General features: G+C 46.7%; 10 protein-coding genes across 16 annotated transcripts in view; 4 read left to right on the forward strand and 6 right to left on the reverse strand.

The window, feature by feature from the left end:
- Positions 1 to 3,066: 3,066 nt before the first annotated feature.
- Positions 3,067 to 4,338, reverse strand: LOC120443932. The gene is made up of 2 exons (XM_039623374.1): positions 4,116 to 4,338; positions 3,067 to 4,059 (listed from the first exon to the last, which is right to left on the reverse strand). Exons 1-2 carry the CDS (start codon positions 4,194 to 4,196, stop codon positions 3,556 to 3,558), a joined length of 585 nt encoding a protein of 194 aa, XP_039479308.1. The 5' UTR covers positions 4,197 to 4,338; the 3' UTR covers positions 3,067 to 3,555.
- Positions 4,312 to 5,864, reverse strand: LOC120443927. The gene is made up of 3 exons (XM_039623370.2): positions 4,997 to 5,864; positions 4,619 to 4,832; positions 4,312 to 4,561 (listed from the first exon to the last, which is right to left on the reverse strand). Exons 1-3 carry the CDS (start codon positions 5,826 to 5,828, stop codon positions 4,345 to 4,347), a joined length of 1,263 nt encoding a protein of 420 aa, XP_039479304.1. The 5' UTR covers positions 5,829 to 5,864; the 3' UTR covers positions 4,312 to 4,344.
- Positions 5,865 to 5,958: 94 nt separating this feature from the next.
- Positions 5,959 to 7,431, reverse strand: LOC120443926. Its single transcript, XM_039623369.2, has 3 exons — positions 6,557 to 7,431; positions 6,282 to 6,495; positions 5,959 to 6,225 (listed from the first exon to the last, which is right to left on the reverse strand). Exons 1-3 carry the CDS (start codon positions 7,371 to 7,373, stop codon positions 6,015 to 6,017), a joined length of 1,242 nt encoding a protein of 413 aa, XP_039479303.1. The 5' UTR covers positions 7,374 to 7,431; the 3' UTR covers positions 5,959 to 6,014.
- An 878-nt stretch (positions 7,432 to 8,309) lies between these two features.
- LOC120443929 (RNA-binding protein 7) lies at positions 8,310 to 9,205 on the forward strand. Its single transcript, XM_039623372.2, has one exon. The coding sequence runs from the start codon at positions 8,383 to 8,385 to the stop codon at positions 9,103 to 9,105; it is 723 nt and encodes a 240-aa protein (XP_039479306.1). The 5' UTR covers positions 8,310 to 8,382; the 3' UTR covers positions 9,106 to 9,205.
- A 247-nt stretch (positions 9,206 to 9,452) lies between these two features.
- Positions 9,453 to 18,614, reverse strand: LOC120443924. Of its 3 annotated transcripts, none has more exons than XM_039623365.2 (9): positions 16,111 to 18,602; positions 13,998 to 14,345; positions 13,457 to 13,944; positions 13,182 to 13,263; positions 13,085 to 13,127; positions 12,851 to 13,022; positions 12,593 to 12,792; positions 12,432 to 12,534; positions 9,453 to 11,015 (listed from the first exon to the last, which is right to left on the reverse strand). In XM_039623365.2, the coding sequence occupies exons 1-9, from the start codon at positions 18,136 to 18,138 to the stop codon at positions 9,479 to 9,481; spliced, it is 5,001 nt and encodes a 1,666-aa protein (XP_039479299.1). In that variant the 5' UTR covers positions 18,139 to 18,602; the 3' UTR covers positions 9,453 to 9,478. The 3 variants fall into 3 exon arrangements, with proteins under 3 accessions (XP_039479299.1, XP_039479298.1, XP_039479301.1); XM_039623364.2 differs by having other exon boundaries at positions 12,426 to 12,534; positions 16,111 to 18,601; XM_039623367.2 differs by lacking the exons at positions 9,453 to 11,015; positions 12,432 to 12,534; positions 12,593 to 12,792; positions 13,182 to 13,263 and having other exon boundaries at positions 12,895 to 13,022; positions 16,111 to 18,614.
- Positions 18,605 to 20,304, reverse strand: LOC120443925 (putative tRNA pseudouridine synthase Pus10). Its single transcript, XM_039623368.1, has 2 exons — positions 20,171 to 20,304; positions 18,605 to 20,100 (listed from the first exon to the last, which is right to left on the reverse strand). The coding sequence occupies exons 1-2, from the start codon at positions 20,288 to 20,290 to the stop codon at positions 18,718 to 18,720; spliced, it is 1,503 nt and encodes a 500-aa protein (XP_039479302.1). The 5' UTR covers positions 20,291 to 20,304; the 3' UTR covers positions 18,605 to 18,717.
- On the forward strand, positions 20,116 to 21,107 carry LOC120443933 (NADH dehydrogenase [ubiquinone] iron-sulfur protein 5). 2 transcript variants are annotated; one of them, XM_039623376.2, is made up of 3 exons: positions 20,116 to 20,221; positions 20,649 to 20,866; positions 20,940 to 21,107. In XM_039623376.2, exons 2-3 carry the CDS (start codon positions 20,654 to 20,656, stop codon positions 21,030 to 21,032), a joined length of 306 nt encoding a protein of 101 aa, XP_039479310.1. In that variant the 5' UTR covers positions 20,116 to 20,221; positions 20,649 to 20,653; the 3' UTR covers positions 21,033 to 21,107. The 2 variants fall into 2 exon arrangements, with proteins under 2 accessions (XP_039479310.1, XP_039479309.1); XM_039623375.2 differs by lacking the exon at positions 20,116 to 20,221 and adding an exon at positions 20,319 to 20,470.
- Positions 21,108 to 21,231: 124 nt separating this feature from the next.
- Positions 21,232 to 22,792, forward strand: LOC120443928 (U5 small nuclear ribonucleoprotein 40 kDa protein). The gene is made up of 3 exons (XM_039623371.2): positions 21,232 to 21,433; positions 21,519 to 21,648; positions 21,831 to 22,792. Exons 1-3 carry the CDS (start codon positions 21,326 to 21,328, stop codon positions 22,634 to 22,636), a joined length of 1,044 nt encoding a protein of 347 aa, XP_039479305.1. The 5' UTR covers positions 21,232 to 21,325; the 3' UTR covers positions 22,637 to 22,792.
- A 134-nt stretch (positions 22,793 to 22,926) lies between these two features.
- LOC120443930 (vesicle transport protein SFT2C) lies at positions 22,927 to 23,831 on the reverse strand. Its single transcript, XM_039623373.2, has 2 exons — positions 23,564 to 23,831; positions 22,927 to 23,487 (listed from the first exon to the last, which is right to left on the reverse strand). Exons 1-2 carry the CDS (start codon positions 23,729 to 23,731, stop codon positions 23,056 to 23,058), a joined length of 600 nt encoding a protein of 199 aa, XP_039479307.1. The 5' UTR covers positions 23,732 to 23,831; the 3' UTR covers positions 22,927 to 23,055.
- A 348-nt stretch (positions 23,832 to 24,179) lies between these two features.
- LOC120444616 (protein split ends) overlaps positions 24,180 to 25,957 on the forward strand; it is a 46,116-nt gene continuing 44,338 nt past the window's right edge. For all 4 annotated transcript variants that reach the window (XM_039624451.1, XM_039624620.1, XM_039624533.1 and 1 more), the window contains exons 1-2: positions 24,180 to 24,938; positions 25,154 to 25,168. The gene's annotated coding sequence lies outside the window, so the exon portion shown is untranslated. The remainder of the gene's footprint in view (positions 24,939 to 25,153; positions 25,169 to 25,957) is intronic.

The raw sequence follows: 25,957 nt of genomic DNA on the forward strand, positions 1-25,957 counted from the left end.
AATCAAATAATGATTGAGCAGAGTGGCGAGCTCAATCGCTTCAAAGGGTGCTTGCTCAGTCCTACTGCCTTTCACATACCTGTATTTATGAACAGCTCCCCCACACTGGCAAAATGTACCCTTTCGTTTTGAGAGATGAATGTATACTTAAATTTACAAAATAACTCTTAAGTTTTAATGGAATTAAAAGAATTTTAAAACGAGATACTGACTGCACTACTACATATAATAACAAAATGTTTTCAAAAAATATATATATATATTTTTTTTTTATATTATATGTTTCTGAGCTTCTAAAATTGAGTTCGATTTTTGTTACTGCATTGGCATGGTCGTACTCGCGATTGTTGACATTCTGAGGTGCAGTTAGCGGTGTTTGTTCGACTCTGCTGGGAGCGGATTACGGATTACGAGGTATGCAAATGTAATAAGGTCAAGAGGGACAGATAAGGCCATCCGGTTTATTAAAAACAATGTTAAATACACAGAGATAGTTCGACCAAGCCAGCCAGCCGTATGAACCAATGGGACACGGGATCATCCGCAGTCGGACCCATCTATAAGCTTGTATAGCTCATCTTAAAAGTTCGAACGCATTCCTGTGCCCAATTCAAGTCGAATATCTAATATACCCGTTTTCCATTGCATAGCACAGCATATGAGGCCACAATGTAGATAGTATAATATATTTTTAAATCGAATAAACATTCGAATCAAGGCACCAGCCTGTTAAGCCAGCAGAACACAAGAGTTCCGCACCGCCGCCCATAAACCAGATCATTAATAAATTGAAGCAGGTTCATTGGTATGCATGAAACACGTTCAAAGATGTCAACATCTTACAATGCAGGTCTGTTGAGAGCCAGTTATGCTGCCCAAAACCAGGCGATTTGCATAAAACGGAATGATAAGCTGGACACTTGATTTCGAAACTATTGATAACGAAATATTTGTTTAATAAAGAACACCGCGCCTTGTATTTGAATCAAGTGATCAAAGCACACTATTAAATTTTCACTCCAGATAGAGGAGATATAAGCTACGCATACTCTCCGCACCTTCTTAAGTTCATCGATTAAAGTCCGAGCCAACTGAGACAGTCAGGGCTCGAATTTGATCTTCCGGCTGCAGAAGGCTGACCAGCGGTTGCCATTATCTCCTCCAGCTTTTACTTCTGACTCGGTCAATAAAATGCCTCCGCCTGGGCAGCGTTATCACAGGGCAATAAATCATATTGGCGGTTGCGAAAAGAAAATAATGTCGCTGCGAGAAGGCAAATGTTTTTAAAGCTTAATTGATCATATCCCCTCCATATAAAGAGGAGGAATCTTTTGACGCACACCCCTGCGTTTTTCAGCAAATAAATACATTGAAATTACCCAAAAGTGGGGCACGATTGCGGAGCGTGATTCCCGAGTGACCCGTCACAGTAAAGTCTTCTACTGAACGACTCCTGTGTGTTGCAAATCGCGAATTGCAATTTTCAGAGCCTAAAACTAGGTCACGTTTTGGCGAAAACTACTGATAGGAGCGGATTTACTGACTGATTGCAGGACGCAAGCGTAACAGCGGCAATAAAAAGCTAGGAAAACTGATTAAATCTGGTGGGGAGCTGCCGGTGAAGTATGCGTTGCTGGGGGTGCTGTTTATTTTTATGTGTTGTTGATTGGGGACCGCCCCAACTGCTTGTTGAGATTACGTTTTATGGCGCTACTTTTAGTGCGCGAAATCATTAATGATTGCGCGATCAAAATATGTGGCCGCACTCTGGCAAATATACAACCTGTCAGGTGCAAGTAGCTACATATAATCTTGACTATGTCCTGTGACCGATGCCAACAATCGGTCACGTAGCGTCATTTTGAGGTCTTCAAAAATTTGCGACCGATTCCCCATTTTATCTATGGCGCGTGTCGATACGGTGGGGGTCTTGGCAAACACAGGCAGCCAACAAGTGCCGTTTTTATCTGGCCTATTTATCTAATTTCCCACTGCTCACGCCATTCGCAATGTTCTGGTCGTGATAAGTGCCTATATTTAATCTGCAGAGCGTATAGATGTCTGGAACTGAATCACCCAACGGCAGGGTCGGACTGCGTGCTCTGTCTTAGTTTTCCAGAGAGTCGCGGAAGATTTCCTCGCCCAATTTTATGCCTCTTCTAGCGTTTCCTTCTAGATTTTCTCTAGTTTTTTTTTTTTAGAACACTCTGTCTGCCGCCACACGCGATCCGCATTATTTGCGTCATCGCCCCACACGCGTCTACCAAGTGATCTGCGATCTGTTCCGTGCGTTTTTGGTGCTTTTGCATCGCATCAGGCAAAGTTCAGTCGCCCGATTCTTGGGGTAATCACCGCAGTCAAACCGATGACGGACATATGCTCATCCAAAGGTCTTCTTCTGTGGCAAACACTCATGCGCATTGCTTTAATTTCATTTACTTGTTAATTGGTTTTTGTTAGAACGCGATTATGTTTCTAAGTTATCTGTGAAGTGACCCGCTTTTAGTTGATAAATGAGATTAGAATCCATTAGCTATATTTGGTTTGGATGGATGAGTCGCAGAAATAACATAGTTCAGTAAAAAAAAGAGAGGTGACTTTGTTTTGTGAAAATCGTTTGATAAGCTCTTTTCGATAAGCCGGCAAAATTTTACTGGGCGTTGTTTACCCAGACTTCATTGGACTTAAATGATAAATTTAACTGTACATACTCGTATATGTATCCATTGCATATTATTCAGGCAATTTAAGTGAACTTATTTTATTCTTACATATACATAGATAGCATTGCGGAACAACTGCTTGTTTCATGCCGTGCAGGCAATTAGAGTTCGTTCAACCGCCGTCCATCTCGCTTCACTCAATTTATTGGCCATTAGCGAGTCCGAAATTATTCGGGAAGTCCTAGTAAAACCTTGTCAACAAAAGTATCCCCATATTGGCCGGGCCTGTTTTGAACGGATAATTAATTTGGAAAGCTTAATTTAAGGAAGTACTTATGATACACTTTTTGAATTAATTTATTGTAAGTAGTTTCCCTTTTACAAATGCATTACAGTTCAGAAAGGGAAGTGAAGTAAAAGCAATGCAAGCAATTAATATAAAACGAGGTTTAAAATATTCTAAGAGCCCGAAATATAATAGCCATAAACTCATAACTGTTAAAATGTAACATACGTGAAGCAACATATAAACAATTTATTAGTGTAGCCTACTTTACTAACTGGTGCAGCTTTTGTGGCATACTAACGGGCTGGAGCGAAGTAGATTAGACTCATTTGGTATACCCTTGAAGAAGGTATATTGACTTCAGTCAGAAGTTCTTAATGTGAGAGATGAATCGATGTCCATTGATATATCTATCTGTATTCTCAGTGGCTATCTTCGAAAAGGTATTTTAAGTGTCTTATATTTTTTGGCCCGCTGTACATACAAATCATAGTTTAGTTGCTTTGATTATAGAAAGTCCATATTCGGTACACACCGTTTTAATATATCATTACTGCAAGGGTATATAAGATTCCGCTTGCCAAACGAAGCTTTCTTGCTTGTTCCTTATTCATTGGATCCACAGGACTTTTTCACAACCTTTCCAGTCATGAAATAGGTGGACAGCGGCCTGAGCCTGCGGCCCCGTGAAAGTTCCTCAAACAAGCCGCCACTCACAGAGAAAGTGTGCTTCGGTTGGTAGAGGAGGCTCAGAAGTGGGTTCTTGGGGCTGACGCGCATGTTGTGCATGGCGTATGTGCCTTTGACCAGAGGACAGCTCAGCGTGTAGTTACTTTGCTTGAGCATGTTATCCTTGGCTGGCTTAAACAGCGGTACTGAATTGAAGACATTCTGCAGGTCGCACAGCTTGGTGGAAGCGTTGTAAACGGTGCGAGGCTTTTGCCGGCCGGAGTGCTGAAGGATAAGGATGCGGGACACCGGTGAGGCAATCTCCTCGTTGATGGTGGTTATTGAGCCGATGCCAGTCTGGTTCGAGAAGGTCATGTTGACAATAAACCGGGGTCGGTCATCCGTCCAATTCGCATAGGTGAAGGCCACATAATAACAGCTCTATTCGGTTAGTTCGGATTAGTTTGAGACATTGGAGACCTTCCTTGAATACCGACCTCCTTGGTCCTGATCTCAGTCAGCTTCAGCAGGAGCACCCCAGCCGAGATGCTTATGATCGTTCCCCAGGTCGCTCGCATGATTTGCAAAACTGACTACTACTATACCCACGTTCAACAAATAAAGCCAGCTGATATAATATTTAAATAATTAGAGCTCTCCATCAAATTGCCATTAGTCAATTACATATTTCCATTTCCATTCCCATTTTCGCATCAGTTTATTGGGCTAGTACAATATGTCAAACTTCTGGGCCAAGTGCAGAATTTGGCTTAACTTGCGGCTAATACGCTCCGATCCCGTGTTCTTCAGCACGTCCGTAAGCGTGGGGCATTCCTCAATCTCTGCATCATCGACCACTGGGCTGTCAGCCAATATGAAGCGCGTCATGAAGATTACGTGGGGAACTTGTATGTACGCCACCCGCTTCACTTCCTGGCGGAACCTGCGAAAATCCGATCAGATAGTTTTCAATCACCCTAGGATTGATAGTGCATCTTACGCCTCGAAAGTGTGAACCTCCAAGTCTACTCCCACACGGCGCAGACAACACTCAAAGGCCTCATAGTAGGCTTCCAACATGTGTTCGAACTCTATCTCCAAGATAGCCGTATCAACGCTTGATAGCAAGAACGAGATTATGTCATGCACCACTGAATCGTACTGTGCCGTCTGAAAGTCGATAATTTTCAGCGCGGTGGGTGTTCCTGAAGGCCCTGAAGATTTCAAGGTATAGTACTTGTTTCTTATCAGTTAGAATTTTTGATATTCTAAAAAATAGATTATTTTTTCTGCTCTCTCTAAATGTATAAATTATTTAAAGACATATTCTTCGATGTTGTTATGTTTTGAGGAGATCACTAATGTTAGTGATACTTACCGTAACGAAACATCAAATTGTTTATCCAGAAGTCACAGTGTATAATGCTGGTAAATGGCCCATCGGGTCTGTCTGGAGCGGCAGCTAAGAATTCAAAGAATTGGTCGGACAACTCTTTCATACGGGCTACCAGTCTGGAATCGTTGTTGGTGGCTCGACGGATGTCCTCCAGGGTCTCTGCCTTCATTACGGACTTCCACTCGGGCGCTCCAGCATGCCAGTCGAATTTCTTGAAGAAGGGCTGGACCTGTTCCCGGAACACCTCTGGCTTGAGAGTTCGCAGAGCCAGAGGAAGGGCGTGGAACTCAGCCATATACTCAAGGGCTAGCAGCGTATGGGCCAGATCGAAAGCTTTTAGCCTCTGGCCGGAGACGTAGCCACTGCTGCGCAAGTTCTCCAGCACTAACACGGCATTTTGGTCCACCTTTGAGGAGTGGGAATCGAGGGACTCGCGACAGCCATAGAAGCGGGGGAATCCTTTAAAGTGGCTCTCGGAAGGAACGCCGGCTTCATCTTGAAGGACGGCCAGGGCAGGGGCCAGAATCTTGTAAACGGCGTTCTCTGCGAGGCAAGTCCGCTCAGGCTGGAAAAACTGCCAGTACTTGGGGTCGGAAGGGGGCACTTTAGCCACCAGCTGCTCCTCAAACTGCTCGCCATTGGATTTCTGCAGCTGGGCACGAATTGCCAGAAGAACGCTTCCATAGTTATCGCCCGGTTTCGTCAGCTTGCTCGTCTGATAGTTAAGGAGGCGGGCGCCTGAAAAGTGGGGTTCAACAACTTTACTAAGTTCGCGGATATCGGGCAACTTGTCCGTAGCCATGTTCTTCAGCATGCGAAAGTTCGTGCTCCAACTGAAGACTGTAATCTTCCGGAAAGTTTAAACTTACTTAATTCAGTGTGCGCACAAACAAGGCGATAATTCGATGCCTGATAACAAACATGTGTACATAGCAATAATAATATAAAGGTGAACAGCCTTTTATGGGAAGATTTTTAATTCGTGACAGGCAAAAACAGATCAGTAAAAAATATTAAACTTCTTTCCTAGACGCAAGATAGCCGCGAATTTTTTCACAATAGTTTTAGCTCCGGTGTTCTTTGTCAGCACCGAAAAGTCCACGTCTTTATAGTCTTCGGGAATCGTACTGTTATCAGCTAATATAACCTTCATCATAAAGATCGCGTGAGGCAGCTGCAAGTGTGCAGTTTGCTGGACCTCTTCGAGAAACCTGCAATTAATTGGATGAAAGCAAAGTATCTCAATGGCAGCGGAAACTTTTCTTACAATTCGTATGAGTAGTTGCTGGTGTCCACGTTCACGCTGCGCAAGGTCTGAATGAAGGCGTTGTAGTAAATGGTCAGGAAATTGTAGAAATTATCCTCGAGAACGTTTACGTCCACACTTGAAAACAGCAGAAAGATGATATCATGCACCAATGACCCGTACTGCGCGATTTGAAAGTCAACAATTTTCACTTTGAGTGGAATGCCTTCCTCCCCTGATACAACTCGTAAAGCATTAATATAGTCTGTCTCGATTTAGAAAACGATTCAGCATACCGTATTTTAGCATCATATTGTTGATCCACAGGTCTCCGTGCACGAGGGTAGTAAATGGGCCGTCGTCCACATCGCTGCCAGCCTGAAAGTCCTGGAACATTTTCAGCAGCTCCTTGACGCGATTCACCTCTCGTTCGTCGCTCGTCACCGACTTTATGTCCTTCAGAATTTCACTGTCCATTATTTCCGTCTCGGCCTTATCAATATTTGAGTTCATATCGAACTTCTTGAAGTAGGGTCGCACATACTCCTCGTACACCTGCGGTTTCTTCAGGCGCAGGGCGATGGGCAGGGCGTGGTACCGGGCCAAGTAGTGCAGAATGAGCACAGTTTCTGCGAGATTGTACGCCCTGTGTCTGTTGCCTGGTCGGTAGCCGTGCTTGGTGACATTCTCCTGGATCAGAACGGCATCTCGATCCACTTTTGCAGCTCGCGTATCCAGCGATATGCGGGAACCGTAGTATCGCGGGAAGCCGTCGAAAAGATGTGCAGGCAGGATGCCCGACTCCAGCTGCAACTTGTCCAGCTCCGGCGACAGGTACTGGTACACCGCGTTCTCCGTAATGCAGGTCCGCTCGGGCTGGAAGATCTGCCAGTAAAGGTCGTTGGTGAGGGGCGGCAACTTGGCTATCACCGGCAAATCCGTGACAGCACCGTCTGCACTGCGCACTTTCGCTTGGACAGATAGCATAATGCTGCCATAGTTGTCCCCGGGCTTGGTCAGGTAACTACAGGAGTACGAGTCCAGAGTACAGCCTTCCGGCAAGTGAGGCTCGATCACCTGTTGAAAGTTCTTGATTTCCGGAACTTCTCCCATTTCTTGAGAGGATTGTACTGCTCCACACGTATCAAGCGACTGAATAGGTTCTACGATTCCTCGTATACGTGCTTTTCTACCTTCTGCTGTGCACAATTTGATAGGTATTAAGTCCACATGCATAGCTAGTTTCTCTATGTGGTGGTTAGTTTATTTGTCAAATTGCTACGCTATGCGAAATATTAGCTCAAGTGGCAGTGATAACGCTCATAGTACGTGCTTCGTACTCACTCGATGAGCTTGAAAGCTTCTCTTCATTAAACAATGTCCCGATCCCCTTTTTTTCCTACCAAAAATTCTAGTTTAAAATATACAATTGACAAATTAAAGATGGTTAAGGGGTTAAGCTAATTGCAGTAAAAACAACACGTTTAATCCTAAGAATATAAATATCTTTAACAGCTATCGGTTTAGTTGCTTAATAATGCGTAAGTTTCCGAATTTCAGAATTAACAAGCTTAAACATTTAACTTTATAAGATCAAAGGTACACGTTGGTCGATTCGTCGCGAGTTCTCGCCTCTCAATTCATTTTGTGACGCAGTGTTTGCGCTCGCATCCAGGGTCCCCTGAGTAAATAAATGCTTTGATTTATATCGCCGCGTTGATAGGTGAATTGTGCAAAGCTAGTACTACAAGCTGCAGAAGCTCAATAAAAAGAGGCGGCGGTGGCGTCGACGGCAATCGGGAACATCAGCCGGCGGGACGCCTAATTAAAATGTCTTTGTTATCAGCAATGAATATGAACCGCGGAAAGCAAATTTGAGTTTCACCTCATCAACGGAAGAGTTTTAAGACTCGGAACTCCCCACTGTGAACTAGTTCTTTGCAGCTCACATTTATTCACCTCATTAACGGAAGAGTTCAAAGACTCGGAACTTCCAACTAGAAATTGGTTTATGGGCAGCTCGCATTTATTCGCTTTACAGCACTGGTGCCGTAGGTGTATCTGGATTTTATTTTCTGGCATCACCATTCTTGATTTTGTTGTGTTTACTTGTCGAAGCTAAATGGACTTGCAGCTGCTAATGCAGCAGATGTATGGCGGTGCGGCGGTCATGACGATGCCGCAACCGCGCATGAATGGTTATGGATACGGAGTTGCACCTGGCCAGCACCAACAGCATCCCATTTACCCCTTTCTACCCACTGAAGACGGCGACCAGGCTGTGGAGCTACTGGAGGATGACGACGACGAGGAGGAGGACGAGGAGCAACGCACCTTGTTCTGCGGCAATCTTGACGAGCGCGTGACGGAGGAGATCCTGTACGAGGTGTTCCTGCAAGCCGGCCCAATCGAAGGAGTGCGGATACCGACGGACAACAACGGCCGTCAACGGAACTTCGGGTTCGTCACATACCAACGCCTGTGTGCGGTGCCCTTTGCACTGGACTTGTACCAGGGCCTGGAGCTGTTCCAAAAGAAAGTGACCATCAAGCAGCAGGGCGGCAAGCAGCAGCAACTACCTGCCTTCAACCAGAGTCGTCTGCGCAATCCGTTTATGATGGAGGCTCCAACGCAGCTATCACCTCTGCGCCACGCACGCCACAGTTTGCATGACGCCAAGCCGTACGACCGGAATCAATTTGGACACAACGGCGACCAACGCCGCCGGAGCGACAGCTCTGTCGTGGAACGCAACCGGCCAAAGCCACAGCAACACCACCAGCACATGCAGGGAGGCAGCAGAAGGTCGGACCAACGCCATAACAACAAACGGAGATTGCTTTAGGATTTCCCAGCAATTTAGTGTTTATCAGTAGCCTAAGAACAATCTATAAAAAAACTAAAAAAAAACCATGTAATAAAAGTATTTTTAAAGTTTTGCCGAATCAAATATTGTAAATGGAACCCAAGTCCATCTTTAGTTGTTCAAAACAAAACCAATATTTACCATGTTTAATAGTTTAATAGGCTGGATATTTAGCAAAGTATGTAACAAATCAAGCAGTTTACTCTGTGGTGTACCAATGTTTTATTAGTGTACTGTATACTATAATTACTCCTAATACTTGAATCTAATTTATTGCGAACGTCCTAGTCGTGTAAGCTTCCAGTGGCTTTGAATACTAAACCTATGCTGTACAGATCCTGATCTGCCATGATCAACGTGTGATGCTCCTAAGCGTCTTTTCCACATTTCTATAGGTGCGTGGCGGTATCACCTCCAAAAGCAGCCGCTGATAATTATGATGCTCGGATAGAGCCCGGAACAAGGACTTTGCATAACTGCGGGTCTCTAGACTGCCTTCGAGCAGGAGATTCGCCCCCACCACAAAAAACTTGTCGCGGCTCTCGCGTCCCATTGCGTAGATGCGGTCACTGCCCAGTCGCTCGGCTAGTCTGAAGAGCAGCTTTGCTGATGTCGTGCGGACCAGGGCGTTCTGGTGCTGGGCTCCCTTCGTCGCCAGGATGTTAAGAATCTTCTGCGGCTGAGCATGGTCCACCATCGACTCCAGGGCTCGAGTGGCGTCGGCGCGGAGAAACCTGTTCGTGTCGGCGGTACGGTGCAGAAGGGCACATACCAAGTCGTCGCACTCCTGCTGAAGACTGGTGGACTTGAGCGAGAACAACTCCGCAGCCGCTTGGCAGGAAGCTCGAGCTACTTGGGAGCGCAGGTTTCGGACTGAGCGGGTGAGCTGGATGCAGGTCATGTGCATCTGATTGTCCAATGTGTCGGCATGGTAGCGGATCAAGCGAACCATGCTTTTCAAGCCGGTCATGTTCACTTCCCAATTGCTGGAGTCCAACTGGTCAAAGGTTTTGAGCAGAGCCTCACGAGGTCTATCAAACCGCACCATATTCTGCGGGAAGAGCTCTGCCTGCGACATTTTGATGGCCTGCTTTGCAGGTGAGACTCGCCGTTGTGCCCGCAGGAAATACGAAGTTTTGGACTTGTGCTTAAGCGGCGTGTGTTGAGCTTTCACAGGGACGCTAATATTTCCCACTTGAGAACCATTTTGTGAGGTGTTGTCCGCAGTGCTCGTGCTTGTGTCCATAGATCCCTGCTTTGAAGATGGCCGCGTCCCATAAAGAGAGTCCAGTGAAATGCTTCGTGAATGGATCCCTATTTCGTCGTGAATGGGAATAATCTTGGGACCAAAAGTATGATTTTCAGACTTTGTAGCTTTTGCCGGTGTTGCTAGCTCTTCCTGCAACGGAACCACCTCCTTGTTCTGCCCTGGGATTGACTCCAGCTCGTTCTGCACTTCTTCAACCACGACGAAACTGTTGCTGCTCTCAATGTCCTCCTCGATGAGCAGCGACTTCGCTGACTGAGCCCTCGAAAGCTGCGGCGTGGTGTCCTCCAGCTGAGTTTTGATGCTCTCCGTTTTGCTGTGTAGGCTATTCAGGCTTCCATTAAGCTTGTGCAGCTCCTCAGAGGCAGTAGGTTCTGTTTCCGCCTGGACCTCAATGCCGTCCACCACCAATTCCCCGAAGGCTTCGATGGGATTCTGCTCCCTGCTCAGCACTTCCACCTTCCCGTCGTTCCAAACGCCAGTGGAGGAGAATGGTCGCTTCCCCATCCCGTTTTGGCTAACGCTCGACTTGGCCGAGGCGGTTGACTTTTGCGAGTAGCTGGTGGAACTTGCGGAAATGGGGGAGCCATTCGTCATACCATTTACTGCTGTGTCGGAATTCCTGTTTGGGCAATGAAATAAATAAATGGCTAGTAATACTTCTTTTAAGTTTCAACGACTCACAACTCGACATATTGAGCAAAACCCTTTTCTTTTTCGCCATCTTCCGGTGGCTGAAACACGGCGAAAGAGTGCTTATCAGCGGCGAGCTGGCTTTCCGTATCACTTTGCATCGATTTTCTGGACTCCAGCGCCGTGTCAGTGCAGCATATGCCGCAGACCGCACTGTGTCCAGAAAAGGCCCCACGTAATGTGGAGTGTATCTCCGAGACTCTGGGGCAGATGCACTCTTTGACCGAGTGGAATAGGGTACGTGTTCTACGCAATAGATCAGATGGCTGCTCGCCACAGGAAAACGCATTTAGCATTTTTCTGCGCTGGCCAATTGGATAATTATCCTGGCGATTTTCTACTGGAAACCAGACATACTCGAACTAACCGCAATAGGCGACCGCGTGAAACAACCCGACTTTGCTGACTGTTTGCAATGCTCGTCGCCAGTCCTTTTGGTCATTTCAAATGAATTTCCATACCGGGAACCCACAACAAAGCCAAAGTTGCAAACGAATACAGGACATTGCGTTTTCCAAGCAATCACACGAACACCCTCCAAGTGGTCAAAACCCCTGGCCACCCACTGGGTGCCAAGTCAGCCACGGAAAGGTCGTTGGATGGTCTGGCGCTCACCGGGAACAAAGTTCTAAGCAAACTGGCCACAGGTCCTACGACTTCTAGACAAGGACCTCCTTGCCATCTTCGGGCGCCTTCGTTTCGGAAAGCCGAAGTCCTTCATACAACAAGTTGCCATATCCCCGAGAGAACTGTGAGTGTAGGTAAAATAGATTGGGTGGCCAAAAAGTTACGGTCTGAAAAGCAGCTACCTTTGCTGGCAAACTTTTCTAGACTTTTCAAACTTTGAGACTTGTCTGAATTATAGAGGTCCTAATTGGTCTTGCTAATCCATATTGCTTAACCAGTCGGGCATTCAATTCACCCAGGGAAGAACTGAGACATACGCCTAAGAAAATCATTTCGTGTCGAGTTGCCAGTGGTCACTTGAAGGTTCGTCGCCAGTGACGTTGACCAATGTCCCCGCCACATACCTAGATTTCACCAACGCGGTTTCCACTGCGCATTTGAATTATTTAGGTTAAAGAACTCGACACCTTTAATGCCACCATTTTGTCAGCAGGGTGCGTGTGCTGGCCAGAGAAACCACTAAATTCGCTAAAGTGAGTTGTCCCCTTTACCTTTCACCCCCCGCCCTGTGCTCAAATATATGCATGGATCTGAGTGGGGTGATTCAAAATTAAGGTTAACATTCGCACTCAGGGAGGGGTAAATCATTGTGGCGACTGAATGAATGGGTTCCGATGCCGGCCCCCAAATAAGATATAGAGAGGACTCTTACACTGACTTTGTGGCGTCGGCGCACCTGGGCTCCAGTGATTCCAAGTGGTCTGTGGGAATGCCGGTTGATTTCCTCCTCAAGGATTCGTTGAATTTGCTACTTTCGAAGCCTGTAAAATTAGTATGTATGGCAAACATTAGCGGACCCACTACGGAAGTGATACTTACCTTGACCCGGTGGTTCGTCCCCCAGCTTTGTGAAGGAATCCTTGTGCTGGAACTTCTTGCGGAGCATCTGCTGGGCCTTTGGGATCGAGTAGCTGACCTTCGGGTAGGCGGGTCCCTCCACGGAATAGGACTTGGAGCTGCGCTGCATGCTGCGCATAAAGTTGTTCACAAAGTCCGTATGCTGGTTCATGGTGGGGAATCTGCAAGTAGACTCTATCAAACTGCTCCATCAAACTGTTGGTGGATGACAGGGCAAACCTCGAGTTGGGTCCGGCAAGGCGACCGCCGGTGCGGGAAGTGAGCTGGATGAAGCTGTCTGTGGCGCTTCCACTGCTGCAGGTGGTGGCGGTGCTGTCTGTGCTTCGGCCGTCCATGGAAGTATCAGAGCACGCCTTGGCCAAGAAGCGGCGTTCAATAAACGATTGATTTCCTACGTGTGTAGTGGTTAGTGTTTCGGAATATATTGGAAAGTAAACTGCACAGGAGACCTACCGGCATTAGTCTTAGCGCCAAAACTTAATCTCTGCGAAAAGTCCTAAGGAGAAGTAAGTTTAGTATTATTATATAAACCAAAAAGAATGAGACTAACATTAATTGGGCTAGCCAAGTCCAACGTTTCCGGGGGAGAGTGGAAGGAATGGCGATGCAGACTCTCGTTTACCTGGCTGAAACTGCGGATATGCGTTTTATTTAGGTGTTTTGTTCTAGAGTTCTAGAGTTGGGGGTGAATTTAAAGTCTTAATTCTATTTCTATGTTTCTAATATTGTTCAAATGGAATGCCTTCCTAACGCAAGAATGCTACTTTGTGATATGATGTCAATGTGGATGGGAATACTCCCACTTAAAGTGGGAACCTTTCGTACCTAGGGAATGGGTCATTCTTGTGCTTGGCTTCCGCGCCTCCAAGTACATCGCGCTGACTGCTGGCAGCCCGCATGCGACGCCTCTTAATTGTGTTGGGAGAGGCGGAGCCCTCACCCTGATGGATCCAGTCCACATCAGCGCCAAAACGCCTGGCTCCTGGTTGATCAGTCTGGTTGAAGACGAAGAGCACGCCGCTGTCGGGTGTAACAATGGGTAGCTGTAGGCGCGATAACCGCACACTAGTCGCCTCCAGCACCATGGGTCCAAGCTCCACGCCGTCGGTCGTCTCCAGAACAATGGCTAGGACCTCCTTGATGGACGAGATATCGGCCATGACCGCTAGCACCTCCAGAGCCGCCTGACGCACACGTCGCTTGCGGTTGAGGAGGGAGTAGACGGCCTGGGTCGTCAACAGGCTGATGTCGAAGCAGGTGCCCGGGAAGGTCATCAGAGCAAAAATGGACATTTGAAGAGCGTGGTCCCGGAACTGCAAACAATGAAGTTTCAATAACTTGGTTCGTAGAAGGCAGAATAATAAACCTTTGAACTCTTGGCATGGAGGAACTCTGGAGAAGTCAGCTTAGCCACTATGGTTCCCGCGGGAAGGCGCTGCATCAGTGCTTTGCACACCCGGTTGGCTCCAGCGTTGCCCTGGCGACAGAGTCCGGACAAGATTTGTGGTGTGCGCTCCTCCAAGTTGTCCAACGGCAGGCGGGAGATCAGGTTAACCAGCAGCTCCCGCTTCAGCTCGGCAACCTCGAAGTGCCGCTCCGATGAGAGGAGGGTGCGAAGCAGACTATCCAGATACGGTTGGACCAAGGCCAAGTTGCTCGACGAGCTTAGGGCCAGCTCCAGTTGGGCGATGCCCATTAGACGATTGCGCCAATCCTACAGAAAAGTGAATACAATAATAAAAAAGTGAACAAAGAAGTGAATAATCGGTAAGTACATTTTGGCGTGCCTAGTGTTTTATGGCCCATTTGTGCTAATTTGGCAAATTCGAAAATGAATGCCGCAGAAATTAGATATAAGAACTGAGTGTGGAGAACTTATAACAACGACTACTGCAAGTGTCATACATACGTCATTTGATGAACTTTATTTTGTGAAGTACGCGTTCTTATGTACCTACTCCAGATATTTAAGTGACTCGATCTTGCAGTGACCCATTGTGCACTTTTTAGCAGAAATAGAAAGCTCTTATATACCCTTTTACATTTTTTAAGGAGCCTAGCACACCCTTCTACGGTACAACTGACGATTATAGTTATAATTGTGAAATTGTCCAAGCGAGGAAAGTCCCAAAGGCTAGCGGTCAACGGCGACGGACCATCCTGCTTATATTCAGCACGAGCTATGATTCGTTAATGTTATTTATATTTTTGTGCTTGAAGTGACCCAGTTGCAGACACGCTCTGCTCCTTCACCTTTCCTCTCCCTCAAGACCAGCGTCTTCATCAAACTTGGTCCCGTAATGGTAGTCTTGCCACTTTATCGTCGCATACGAGCTACAAGCTGGGAGTTCGTTATGGTTGCCGCTCTTGTTTCTGGGCCTGCTTCTGGTGCCATGAAAATCGCGTGCACTTAAATGATTGACCAGCCAGCAGCGGCACTGGCGAGGAGCTCTTCGCTGTGCCGTTCGGCAGCAGCTCCCCAGCAAAGCCATCCATCCCAATCCAATGCAACGCCCAGTCGCACAACATGCAACTGCCACCGGAATCCCAAAGTTTTTTGTGCACCACTCAAAAAGTTGGTCCTGATAAGAGGTACATCTGAGCCAGAAAGTGCCAGCAATTGCCAGCCCTTGGTATTGTGAAATCACGGATTATTTTGCTGACGCACTTTTCCAGCAATGTTCTCCATTTTCACTTTTTTGCATAACTTCGCCATTCATTTTTGGCACTACATTGCATTAAATCCTTCAACTAACGTTTTCCGGCATGGAGAACATGGAAAACTTTATTAGTAACTTTAAGCAATTCTGCTTAATTCCGAACAACTGGTTGGATTACCAGTCAGAAATGCACGTGCCACGGATGACAGCAAACAAAAAGCACTTTCCTGGTCACTTTGAATAACTTCTGCAAAGATTTGAACAACTTGTTCGACGTGTAACAAATATTTCCAACCCTTTCTCCTCAACTTCTAGTACATGAACGTAGTGAAATTAATAGGTCATTGGTACAGTGGCCCGATGGAAGCCGGCTTCTACCTATAGTCACCGTCACCATCACCATCACCGATATGAGTGCCGTGGGCGAGGGAGAGTGGTAGTGGTCGCTTATCGCTGAAATTTTCATTAGTAAGGAGCGATATAATAGCAGCAGTTATAGCAAACCGACGGGGGGAGTGATGCGTGTCTCGTCCGCAATAAAGCCGGGCGGCTGCCATTATGAAGGCAGAATTATGAACGCATATGAAATTGTACATATCCTACTGACCCAGTTACCAGCTCAAAGAGCCGGGCGACCCGGAACCCGCGTTGGCGTGGCGTGTGGAGTGATTTCATTGCTTTATTTTCGGTCGCACAAAGTAGACCATGCTGGAGACTTGGGTGGAGGGGTGCAATTACACGGGGACTGCTAAATGTCGGCCACTAATTTTAATGCAATTACTTGGACTTGGTCACCACGCTTTAGCTTTAGGAACATACCCCAGATCGCAACTCCATGAGCGTCTTCAAGTTGACAATGTCCAGATCCTCCCAGGATTTGGGCGTGGCCGGTGACACCGGAGACATCGTTGAGGCCGATCTTGTTCGCCTAGTGAGCGGCTGTGTGGGTGGGGAAGGGGGATTTCCTGCTGCAGGAAGGGCTTTACCATCCCCATCCCCATCCCCATTCCCATTCCCATTCCCACATCCATCCATGTCTTCCGAGCGGCGCTGGGAACGCGGCGACGGATCCCGCTGCAAATTGTGCAGTACCTCGATTTGCTTGTGCGGCACTTTGGGGCTGATGCTGTTGCTTCCCGTTGGACTGGCGCTGCGGCTGCGAAACCCGGGAGAGCTAGGCGATGACGACGGTCGTGCTTCGTTCTCCTGTCGATTGCAGGGACTGCTCGAAGGCGGCTCACTGGGCGCATTGTTCTGATGCCGGGGTGGGTGCGGGCAAAATGAGCGGACTTGAGGCAATGGCTTGGTATTGTCCAAAGGGATCTCCACCACGAGTGCCGTCGTCCGCTTGTCGCTGGCGGGTCTTGAGAAGGCGACCTTCTCCTCTGATGAGGGCAGGTGGGAGGTCGCTACATCTTCCGAGGTCGAAGCAGTGGCACTCTGATTGGTCTGGGTGGGACTTCGGGAATGGTTTGTAGAGGAGGCTGCGTCGCTGTCAGGAGTTCGCATCTTAACGATCTCACCCCCGAAGGTCACTCGCTTTAGTCCACGAGAGGGAGTACCCGGCTCGGAAACACTGCCCGCCTTGATAAGCGGCTCGTCCAACTCCGAATCACTTATAACTTTCACGATCCCCGCCCCTAAATTGGACTCTTGGTGGCTGTTGCCACTTGACGAAAGGGGGTGGCAAATCAAGTCCGTCCCATCTTTTTCATTTGAGAAAATCCTGATTGGACTGTCGGACTCTTCGGTCTCGGTGTCCGCCTCCAGGATCCGCATGGTGACTGTGTCGTCGTTGATCTTGATTTCTGTTTCCATAATGACCTTCCCCATGTCCGAGCAGTTATGTGCAGACTGTGCTTGGAGCGCGGTGTCCGGGTTCTGTACGGCACTGCTGTTCCTCCATCCCTGCTCACGTGGTAAGGCGCGCCAGGCGCCCGTTTTCCCCTCGCCGCCTGTCTTCGGTTTTCCAGAGACCCCGTAAACCTGGCACAGTTGATAGTACTTAGTCAGCGTGTCGCCACGACCCACATCGCTCATGATGGCTTCGAACTCGTGAACTCCCAAGAGCTCTCTGATCTTGCTCAAGACTTTCAGGGTGATTTCCTGCTGCACCACTTGATCCATGTGTGCGGCCACTCGCTCCAGACTGCTGTGCACAATGCGGTGTCTCTGCGCCGTGTGCATGGTTGCTTGCAGAAGGGCAGGCACGGACAGCAGGACGCCGCAGCTGAGACGACCCATGTGCTCCGAGTCCGCAGGCGCCTGCTTCGTCAGGCCTGCATCTAGGATGGCCAGCATAATCGTCTCCGGGATTGCGGTTTCGGCGAGGTAGACACGCAAGCAGTCGAGAGCTCCTTTGCGCACGGTGGGGGCCTGGTGACCAAGGTTTTCGACCAGCAGGCCAATGAGCTGCTCCCGCTCCATGTGGCCATCGGCCTCGTCTTGCATCACCACCAGGACGTCGACAAGGACTCGCAGGGCGTGCTGCCTTACCTGCCACTCCGGGTCCTGTAGGCGCTCATGGAACTCCGCGTACATGGCGCTGGGGAAAATCGTTTCCGGCAGGCGGCGGGTGCGGAGTATGTGCTCCCACAGCGGTGTTAGCTGCACTGCACCGATTGGGGCTTCCGCTCGGCGCTGAATTTTCATTATAGCAGGCACTGGAGCACCCGCTCCGACTGCTGACTGGTTGTTATTGCTGTCCTTGACTTCACTGTCGACGGCACCACTCACATATGAGACACTCTCACTGTCCTCGCTGTAATATTGCACGGTCGGACTTTCCGGGGTCGATTTAGGAGGCGAAAGATTTCTGGCGCTGTCCAAAACGCGCCGGAAGAACATACTGGGCCTCTCCTTTTAAATGCAATTATCTCACTAACTGCCTCCCGGTGGCGCACACGGGCTTATGCCTTTATTGTCACGCACGCTTGCATCCGGCTGCAAACGACCTGGCCACTGTTTTCGGTCACTTTCGATTTGTATCCACTCCACTTGACTTGACCATAACAAACCAGTGCAACTCGCTAGCAACGAATGCCGAATTTGTCCGCTTGCTTCGTACTTTTGTAGCCAATGGTGGAACTTGCCTCTAGTGAGAACACGCAACTTGGCTCCAAAGTACGTTCACTGCGCATGTCAGCTTTGTCCTTCTCTGCTACCAATATTTTAAGGATCGGGATTCAAAGTCACAAAATAATAATGAACAAGATTGGACAGACAGGGAATGGGACTGTCCATATACTACGTAATCTCGCCTATGATGATTTTGCACTGAAAGTCCCATAACCAACCTTAATTACTAATTAAATTTCTTTAAAAATTCGTCATTATATTCTGTTGTTTGTTCTCCTCCAGCTTTTGCAATTTATGTGTTTAACATATAACATTTAAATGGAATTGTACCTAATAATAATGATATCGCTATTCCTCTTGTTTGGAGTTATCCACTTCATTGGGCCAATCCAAATCGATTCCCACCACATCTAGCGCTTGGATATCGATGGGTTTGCCTATGATGGAGGACAATGAAGGCGTGGTCCTGCCAAATTCGCCATGAACCAGCTCCTTGATGTATGTGCCCGCTTGAGTGACAATATCGATGATCAAGGCCTTTGGATTTCCACGTTGCACTCTGGCGTTGACACTGTAAATGGTCCTCGGACGCGTGTGCAGAGGACGACGATGAAGAACTCGTATGGGGGTTTTCTGCTGTATGTCAAAGCTCGTTGATATTTGCAGTTGTTCCAGAATCTTTACTGATACTGGTTCTTGCAGGGCGCAAAGAGCGCAATAGAATTTCTTTTTCTGCTCTTCTCCCGTTTTTATGTGGGTCAGTTCTTCCCTGGGCACGACTTGGAGGTTATGTATGGACACCATACCAGATGCATCCACCGCCCGTTCCATCGCAAAGGCCTCATCTTTGCTTAGGCAACTCCTTATGGCATTTGGAATTTCCAGAACAAAAGGCCTTCCTTTCCCCAGACATCGGACATCCACGTCTTCTCTACCACTCGACATGAAGGTGATCTTACCCAGCTTCTCTGTGAAGTGGGGACCGACATGCCTGATTATAATTTCCTCGATACTCTCCTCCATTAGCCTCTTGCCATTCAAAATCCAGGGAGTGTGTGAAAGTTCCCGGCTCAGCTTCCGATATCTGCCAGCTACGCAAACCAGTGGTCCTTGCAGGTCTATAGAAGTAAGTTTTATGGATTCCTCCACGTTCGAGCAGGGTATCTGAAAATATTTCTCAAAGGTTTCCGCCTTTACTTTGGAGGGCTGATACTGTTTCTCTAGTAAGCCCCTCGAGATTTCAATTCGCTTTTGATGCGAAGCCTTGGCGGGAAAGGCTTCCTTGTTTAACTTCACCAGTTTCTCCACCTCCTCGTCCTCCAGATTGTGCATGAGGTCTATATTGATCATAAGGCCGTTGGCATCGTAGCCCTTGTCCAGCTTTTCACAGATTATCGGGTGTAGGATCAGCTTGACAGCCTCCTTTATGGGCACGTCTGGGGGATTGCTTTCGTCTATAGATGCTCCAAACCTTCTCCGCAAGGCAAACCACATGGCCAGCTGTCTCAGCTGCAGCGACATCGGTAAGCAAATGGCCAAAACGATTTTCTGGCAGTCGTACTTCGCGAAATCCGATGCCAAAATGCTGCTGAGCAGCTCATTCTGAAAGTCCTTTGAGAATAGGCCCAGGCACGTGGAACAAACGCCCAGACGGGCCCTTTTAGCAGGTTGATTCTCTGCGGATACTACAAGCTCCTCGTTTTCCACGTATTCATTCAGTTTCACATCCAACTGTACATTTAAACGGACAAGTCGGACATCAATTAGTTGTCAACAAATTCAAAGTAAGCAGCTCTCTCACCTTTTGCAAAGTCTCGTTGATGTTTCTGTACTCCGCGCCTCTGGCCTTCAGGTAACGCAGCTGGCAGATTTCGCACACCCCGCAGGACCTTAGGTATTCCACCAAATCCTGGTTTTTCATGGCTTGTCGGAAAATTCAATTTATAAACAAAACGTGGAAGCGGTTCGCGCGCTAGACAACACTATCAGCTGTCGAGCCTCGAAAAACGCTACCCGATATCGGAAATCGATAACAGTTTTGTTTTTGTGCTGAAATTAAGGCGATATAAGACAATTCCTTGGGTATTGCCAACAATTTAAGGTGTGTGATCAGGATAAACCCGACGAAGCATTGAAGGGAATACAGAAAAAAGTTGTTGATAGCCAGAGAGTGCTGCTTGGCGGCTGCAAGGCTCAAACACTTTGTTTATTGTTACGTCACAGTGAACAACAGTGGTGCATCCAAATCGAACTGAATTTGTGTGTATTTCACTCCACAGACAAAATGTCGCTTACTCCCTTTCTACGCCTGCCCCTAACCGATCTGACCGGGTGCCTCATTAACCACCAGACCTACGACAAGTGCGGAAAATTCGAGATGAAGATGATGGAGTGCTTCGAGGCCTATGGCCTGGAGCGTGGAAAGCGGGAGTGCGCCGACCTGATCTCCGACTTCCAGGAGTGCGTCGGCATGCAGAAGCAACTGATGCGCTTCCATGTGGGTTTTCCTTTAGCTGCAATTTCCTAACGATCTGTAATTAAGCCTATATTGCTTAAAATACCCCTTTCAGGCCATGCGAAACGAGCGCTATAAGCAGTGGCTCAAGGGAGAGCGTAAGGGACAGGAATTCTTTGCGGATCCTCCACGCGTAGATGCCTATTAGACGGAGACCCTGTTTTCTTGGTTAGTTCCACATTGTAAATCCGCAAATTGTGTAAAAATAAAAAGAGAAACATAATTCTGGTAATATGTCTTCGGTATTTTTGCCAGAGTTGGCAACTTCCACTTCCACCTGTTCTCACTAAAAGTAGCCACATCTGTTCAGAAATAGCTAAATTTTACCGCCAACAGTTATGTCGGCTACATTACTTTCCGTACTCTGGTCACACAGCCATATTGTTTGAGCGACCGAAAAAACTTTATAAGGCTTCAGTTTTTGCAAATAAATTCTTAATAATGGGTACTAAGAGACCCAATAATAGCGTGGTTTTGGCCCAAGAGGCCAAGCGTAGCAAAAATGATCTGGTGGCCTACACAAACAGGGACAAAGCGCTCCTTGAATCGGTAAGCGTGCTAGCAAGAAGAAGCATACTAAACATCTCAGTGAATTTGGTTTTACTTTAATTATACTTATTATAATAATGTTTAGGGAGTGAGGCGCACATCAAACCTGCAGGCGCCCATTATGCAGTTGGAAGGACATGAGGGAGAGATTTTCACAGCGGAATTCCATCCCGAGGGAGAGTTGCTGCTTTCATCTGGGTTTGATAGGCAAATATGTGAGTAAAATTGTCTGATAGTCGCCAAATACCAAGCAATCCCTTTAAATTGTTCAATGGTTCCGTGAAGGTCCACGATTTGTGAGCCTATAATACCCCATTATTGGGCACAAATGAATCTGTAGTGCTTGAACATCGGTGACAATAGCAAGAGCACGTAAAGCAACTAATGTGGTTTTCAGACATCTGGCAAGTGTACGACGACTGCGAGAATGTGATGGCCATGTCGGGACACAGTGGAGCTGTTATGGAAGCGCACTTTACGCCGGATGGATCGCACATCTTTACCTGCTCCACCGATAAAACGCTGGCTATTTGGGACATAGCCACAGGACAGCGGCAACGACGGTTCAAGGGCCATGGCAACTTCGTGAACAGCGTTCAGGGCTCGCGTAGGGGTCAGCAGCTTCTCTGCTCGGGCAGCGATGATCGCACCATAAAGATCTGGGATGCCAGGAAGAAGCACCCCGCGCACACTTTGGAATCGCCTTTTCAAGTCACAGCGGTTTGTTTTGGTGACACTGGCGAACAAGTAATTAGCGGCGGGATCGACAACGAAGTCAAAATCTGGGACATACGAAAACAGGCCGTCCTGCACCATTTGCGCGGGCATTCGGATACGATTACCGGAATGTCCCTGTCCCCCGAAGGAGACTTTGTCTTGACAAATGCCATGGACAACACCTTGAGGGTCTGGGACGTGAGACCTTATGCACCCGGAGAAAGATGTGTGAAGGTTTTCCAGGGCCATCAGCACAATTTTGAGAAGAACCTGCTGCGCTGCGCTTGGTCGCCGGGAAGCGATAAAATAACATCGGGTTCCGCCGATCGGCATGTCTATATCTGGGATGTAAATACGAGGAGAATTCTGTACAAACTGCCCGGACACAATGGCAGTGTTAATGCCGTGGACTTCAGCCCCAAAGAGCCTCTAATTCTTTCGGGATCCAGCGATAAGACCTTGTATCTGGGAGAGATCGATGATTGACCAATTTGAAATAGACAAGAGCGAAAACAACACTTAATTTAACTCACGATACTTTTTAAATAGATTGGGGATTAGATGATTTCTTATGCACAAATCATCTGAAGTCGCTAGGCAGGAGTCGCTAACGTCAATAAAGTATAAATTGTGTAGACGAAATTTGCTTAACACACCAGTTTTGTCCGTATAAACGTAGGCATATAGAAAGAACAACTCCAACGTGGCAGATGGTTGCTGATAGTAATAAGTAAATTTTAAATGGCAGACCTGCGAGTAAATGATGTACACAGTAGTTACCGTAAAGTCGAGAGGCGCGTGGTATCACAAATAAGTTTTATTTTAGATTCATCAATGAGTTAATAAGTTACTTTTCATTGCTGCGGTGGTGGAGCTTTACTCTCCAGTTCCAGTTGACCCTACCTTTATACAGGCAGAACACTTGATGAAGCGGAAACGGTGCTCTTGAAGAGTTGTCCGAAGAACTTGAGCCCCGTAGCTCCGCCAGGAACTGTGCCCAGGACCATAAAGAGCAACGCGATTATTTGGGCCACTGCGAAGAGGACCGTGAATGCGGTGCTCTTGGCCACCAAGGCGCAGTATAAAGTTAGGATCAAACAGGAACTATACGACAGCGAGGTGAGCAGTCTTGGTTTCGAAAACATCTGCTTCAAAAAGGACCCGAATCCGGAGAGAAAGCAGAAGCTCAAGATGAAGAAGAGGCTGCCCAGGGTGTAGAGCAGGGCGAACTTTCTGGCCTTCAGTATCAGGACGGGAATGTAGATTGTGGAGAGGGTCATGCACAGTGCTCCCATTCCTAGGCAGGCCACGAAACCCACGATTCGCTGCAGGCGAGACTGGAAGAGAGTTGAGGGAAGAATTTCAAGTTAGCAATCGGCACCTTCTGAACACACCGACGATTGATAGACCCACCAATTTTGGAAAACATGAGTCCGTATCTTTTAGAAAGCTATTTGCTTCTGGGTCGGAGCTGGAGAAAAATGGAACTTTCAGCTGTGGCAACTTAACGTTGAAGCTGGGTTTCTTCTGATCACTCTGCAGTAGCAAGTACTCGTCCAGGTCCGATTTTAAATTACTCATATTTCCCTTTTATTTATTTGTGTGTCGTGTAAGCAAAACAAAACAAGCTGCTAACCGCGATAACGATAACCAACGCAGCTAGAGCTGCCTCCTTAGCTACCCTATGCTTTAAGTTTAAAGCTATATCTCGCTAGTCTTTGATATGTGTTTGAACTTTTCATAAGTAAAACGAGAAATAGAGCTAGAGCATATTACATTGTGAGCATCTGTTTATTTAGTATATCGGGTATCTAAAAATGCTAACATTAAATGGAAGCAAATGTAGGGCAGACACTTAACATAATTCTGTTGACAGACGTATGTTAATGGTTTGGGTACTGGACAAAGCTAAAAGTTTAGTATATTTTTTGTATTAAATTAAGTTTTCTGGATTTTCAACCGACCATCTTGCGACCACATTGCGTCGGCCACACTAAGCGCATCACTTACGGTCACATTGTTTTGAAAATTTTTGGAGTGAACGGACCGCGCGCGTCGTTAGCAGCGAGCTACAAAAAAAAAAAGCAGTACAACAACAACGGCGGCGGGCGATTAAACAAAACGCCGCCAAAACACACACAGCGAAAATAAATTGTTATTATCTGAAAAAGGCAAGTGCCACCACCCCTTCCCCCTTCTTAGTGTGTGTGTGAGCAGCGGCTGCTTTATATCTGAGTGTGTGTGTGCGCGAGTGTTTTTGTGTGCGAAAATGCATTAATTCACCAATACGAAGGCAGATGCAGCAACAACATCAGCAACAACAACATCGGCGAGAGGAATATCGTAAGCGTTAAACGAAATACAATAAAATACAAGCAAAAACAGGCAAAAGTAAATTGATCAACAAGGAAGCCTACTGAATTATAAAAATTCAATTTTTTTATTGTTTCCCATTCAATTTTTGTGATGCCTTTTGCCGAATGAAAAAGTCACCTCATAACCCAGAGTGAATTAATTAAAATACACCGAGTGTTAAATAAAATCAAATCGGTACATTTGGACTCGGTTCGGTTATTTCGGTTCGACACGCAGAAAGGCAAAACTCAACGGTCGCGTCGATACCTTTTTTGGAAATTATCGAAATAGCTCACCAAAACCTTTTGCCTCGAAATACAACGTGTAAAATGCGTCAGTTTCGAATAAAGTCCAAATCGGGTTTACAATAATAAAACTACTGAAGCAGCGAAAAAGGATTCCATGATCAGCCAAGGAAAGCAGCCCCAATGGTGTAAGTATTGAAAAATTATTTATTTGTAAACAAATTAAATATATCAAGGGAATGCAATTAAAACAGCATGTTTATTATATTTGTATAACCAAGCTAGAAAACATATTTTTTTTAAGTAACATTTTGCATTGGATCTTTGCATATGAATTTAAATCCATGGAAAGATATCAGCAGTTTTAATTAATTTTATCATATTTATCTGTATTTCGTTTCAGTTCTCAACGCAAATGGTAAGAATGGATCGACATCAACGGTTAAAAATCAACTTAAATGGAGCAAATAATCCATTCACGAAATTAATGTGATTACCCAATAAAATCCCACGTATTTTACAATTTGGGTATGTGATTAAAGAAGTGCCTAACTAAATGTCTAATAAAAGGAAAATAAGGCCGTATATAAAAAATGCCATAATTTATCAACTAAAAAGCCTTTGGAATAATCAAAATAAAACATGTTTTCAGAGTTTTTCATAGGCTTCTTGTTAGATATGTTTATAATTTCTTCTTGTCAAGAGCATAAAAGACCAGCTTGAGTGGACCTAAATATATAACTAGGGATTAGTTGATTTCGGACAAAAGTCAGGTTAGAATTGTCTTTTAAAATCGTCCAATACTCCCAGAAAATTTTCAGTTCAGAGCAGAAACGTCTTCCTCTTCTTCGGGCGGTCTAAAGCAATTGGTAGAACACCAGTACAAAGAAAATTGGCACAACAAAAAATGTGAGCTCGGCGGTAGCGACGCCGGCAGAGGCAGTGACCGAGGCAGAGGCTTTTTGCTGCCGACGGCGGGCAGCAATTAACTCGAAAGCAAAGAATTTCATCAGAAATTCAAAGCACACATACATACTGAAACGGATGACGTGCAACGGGCTGGGATGGCGACGTCGGCAGAAGCAGCGGCAGTGAGAGACGTTGGAAATTTGTAGCGAAAAATCCAGGCTGACAGCTCCCCCAACGTTCGAAAAAGTAACATGGCGACTATATATAACCCGTATATATAAATATAAATACTACGTGT

Source organism: Drosophila santomea, chromosome 2L (assembly GCF_016746245.2).
Source record: "Drosophila santomea strain STO CAGO 1482 chromosome 2L, Prin_Dsan_1.1, whole genome shotgun sequence".
NCBI classification, from domain to species: domain Eukaryota; kingdom Metazoa; phylum Arthropoda; class Insecta; order Diptera; family Drosophilidae; genus Drosophila; species Drosophila santomea.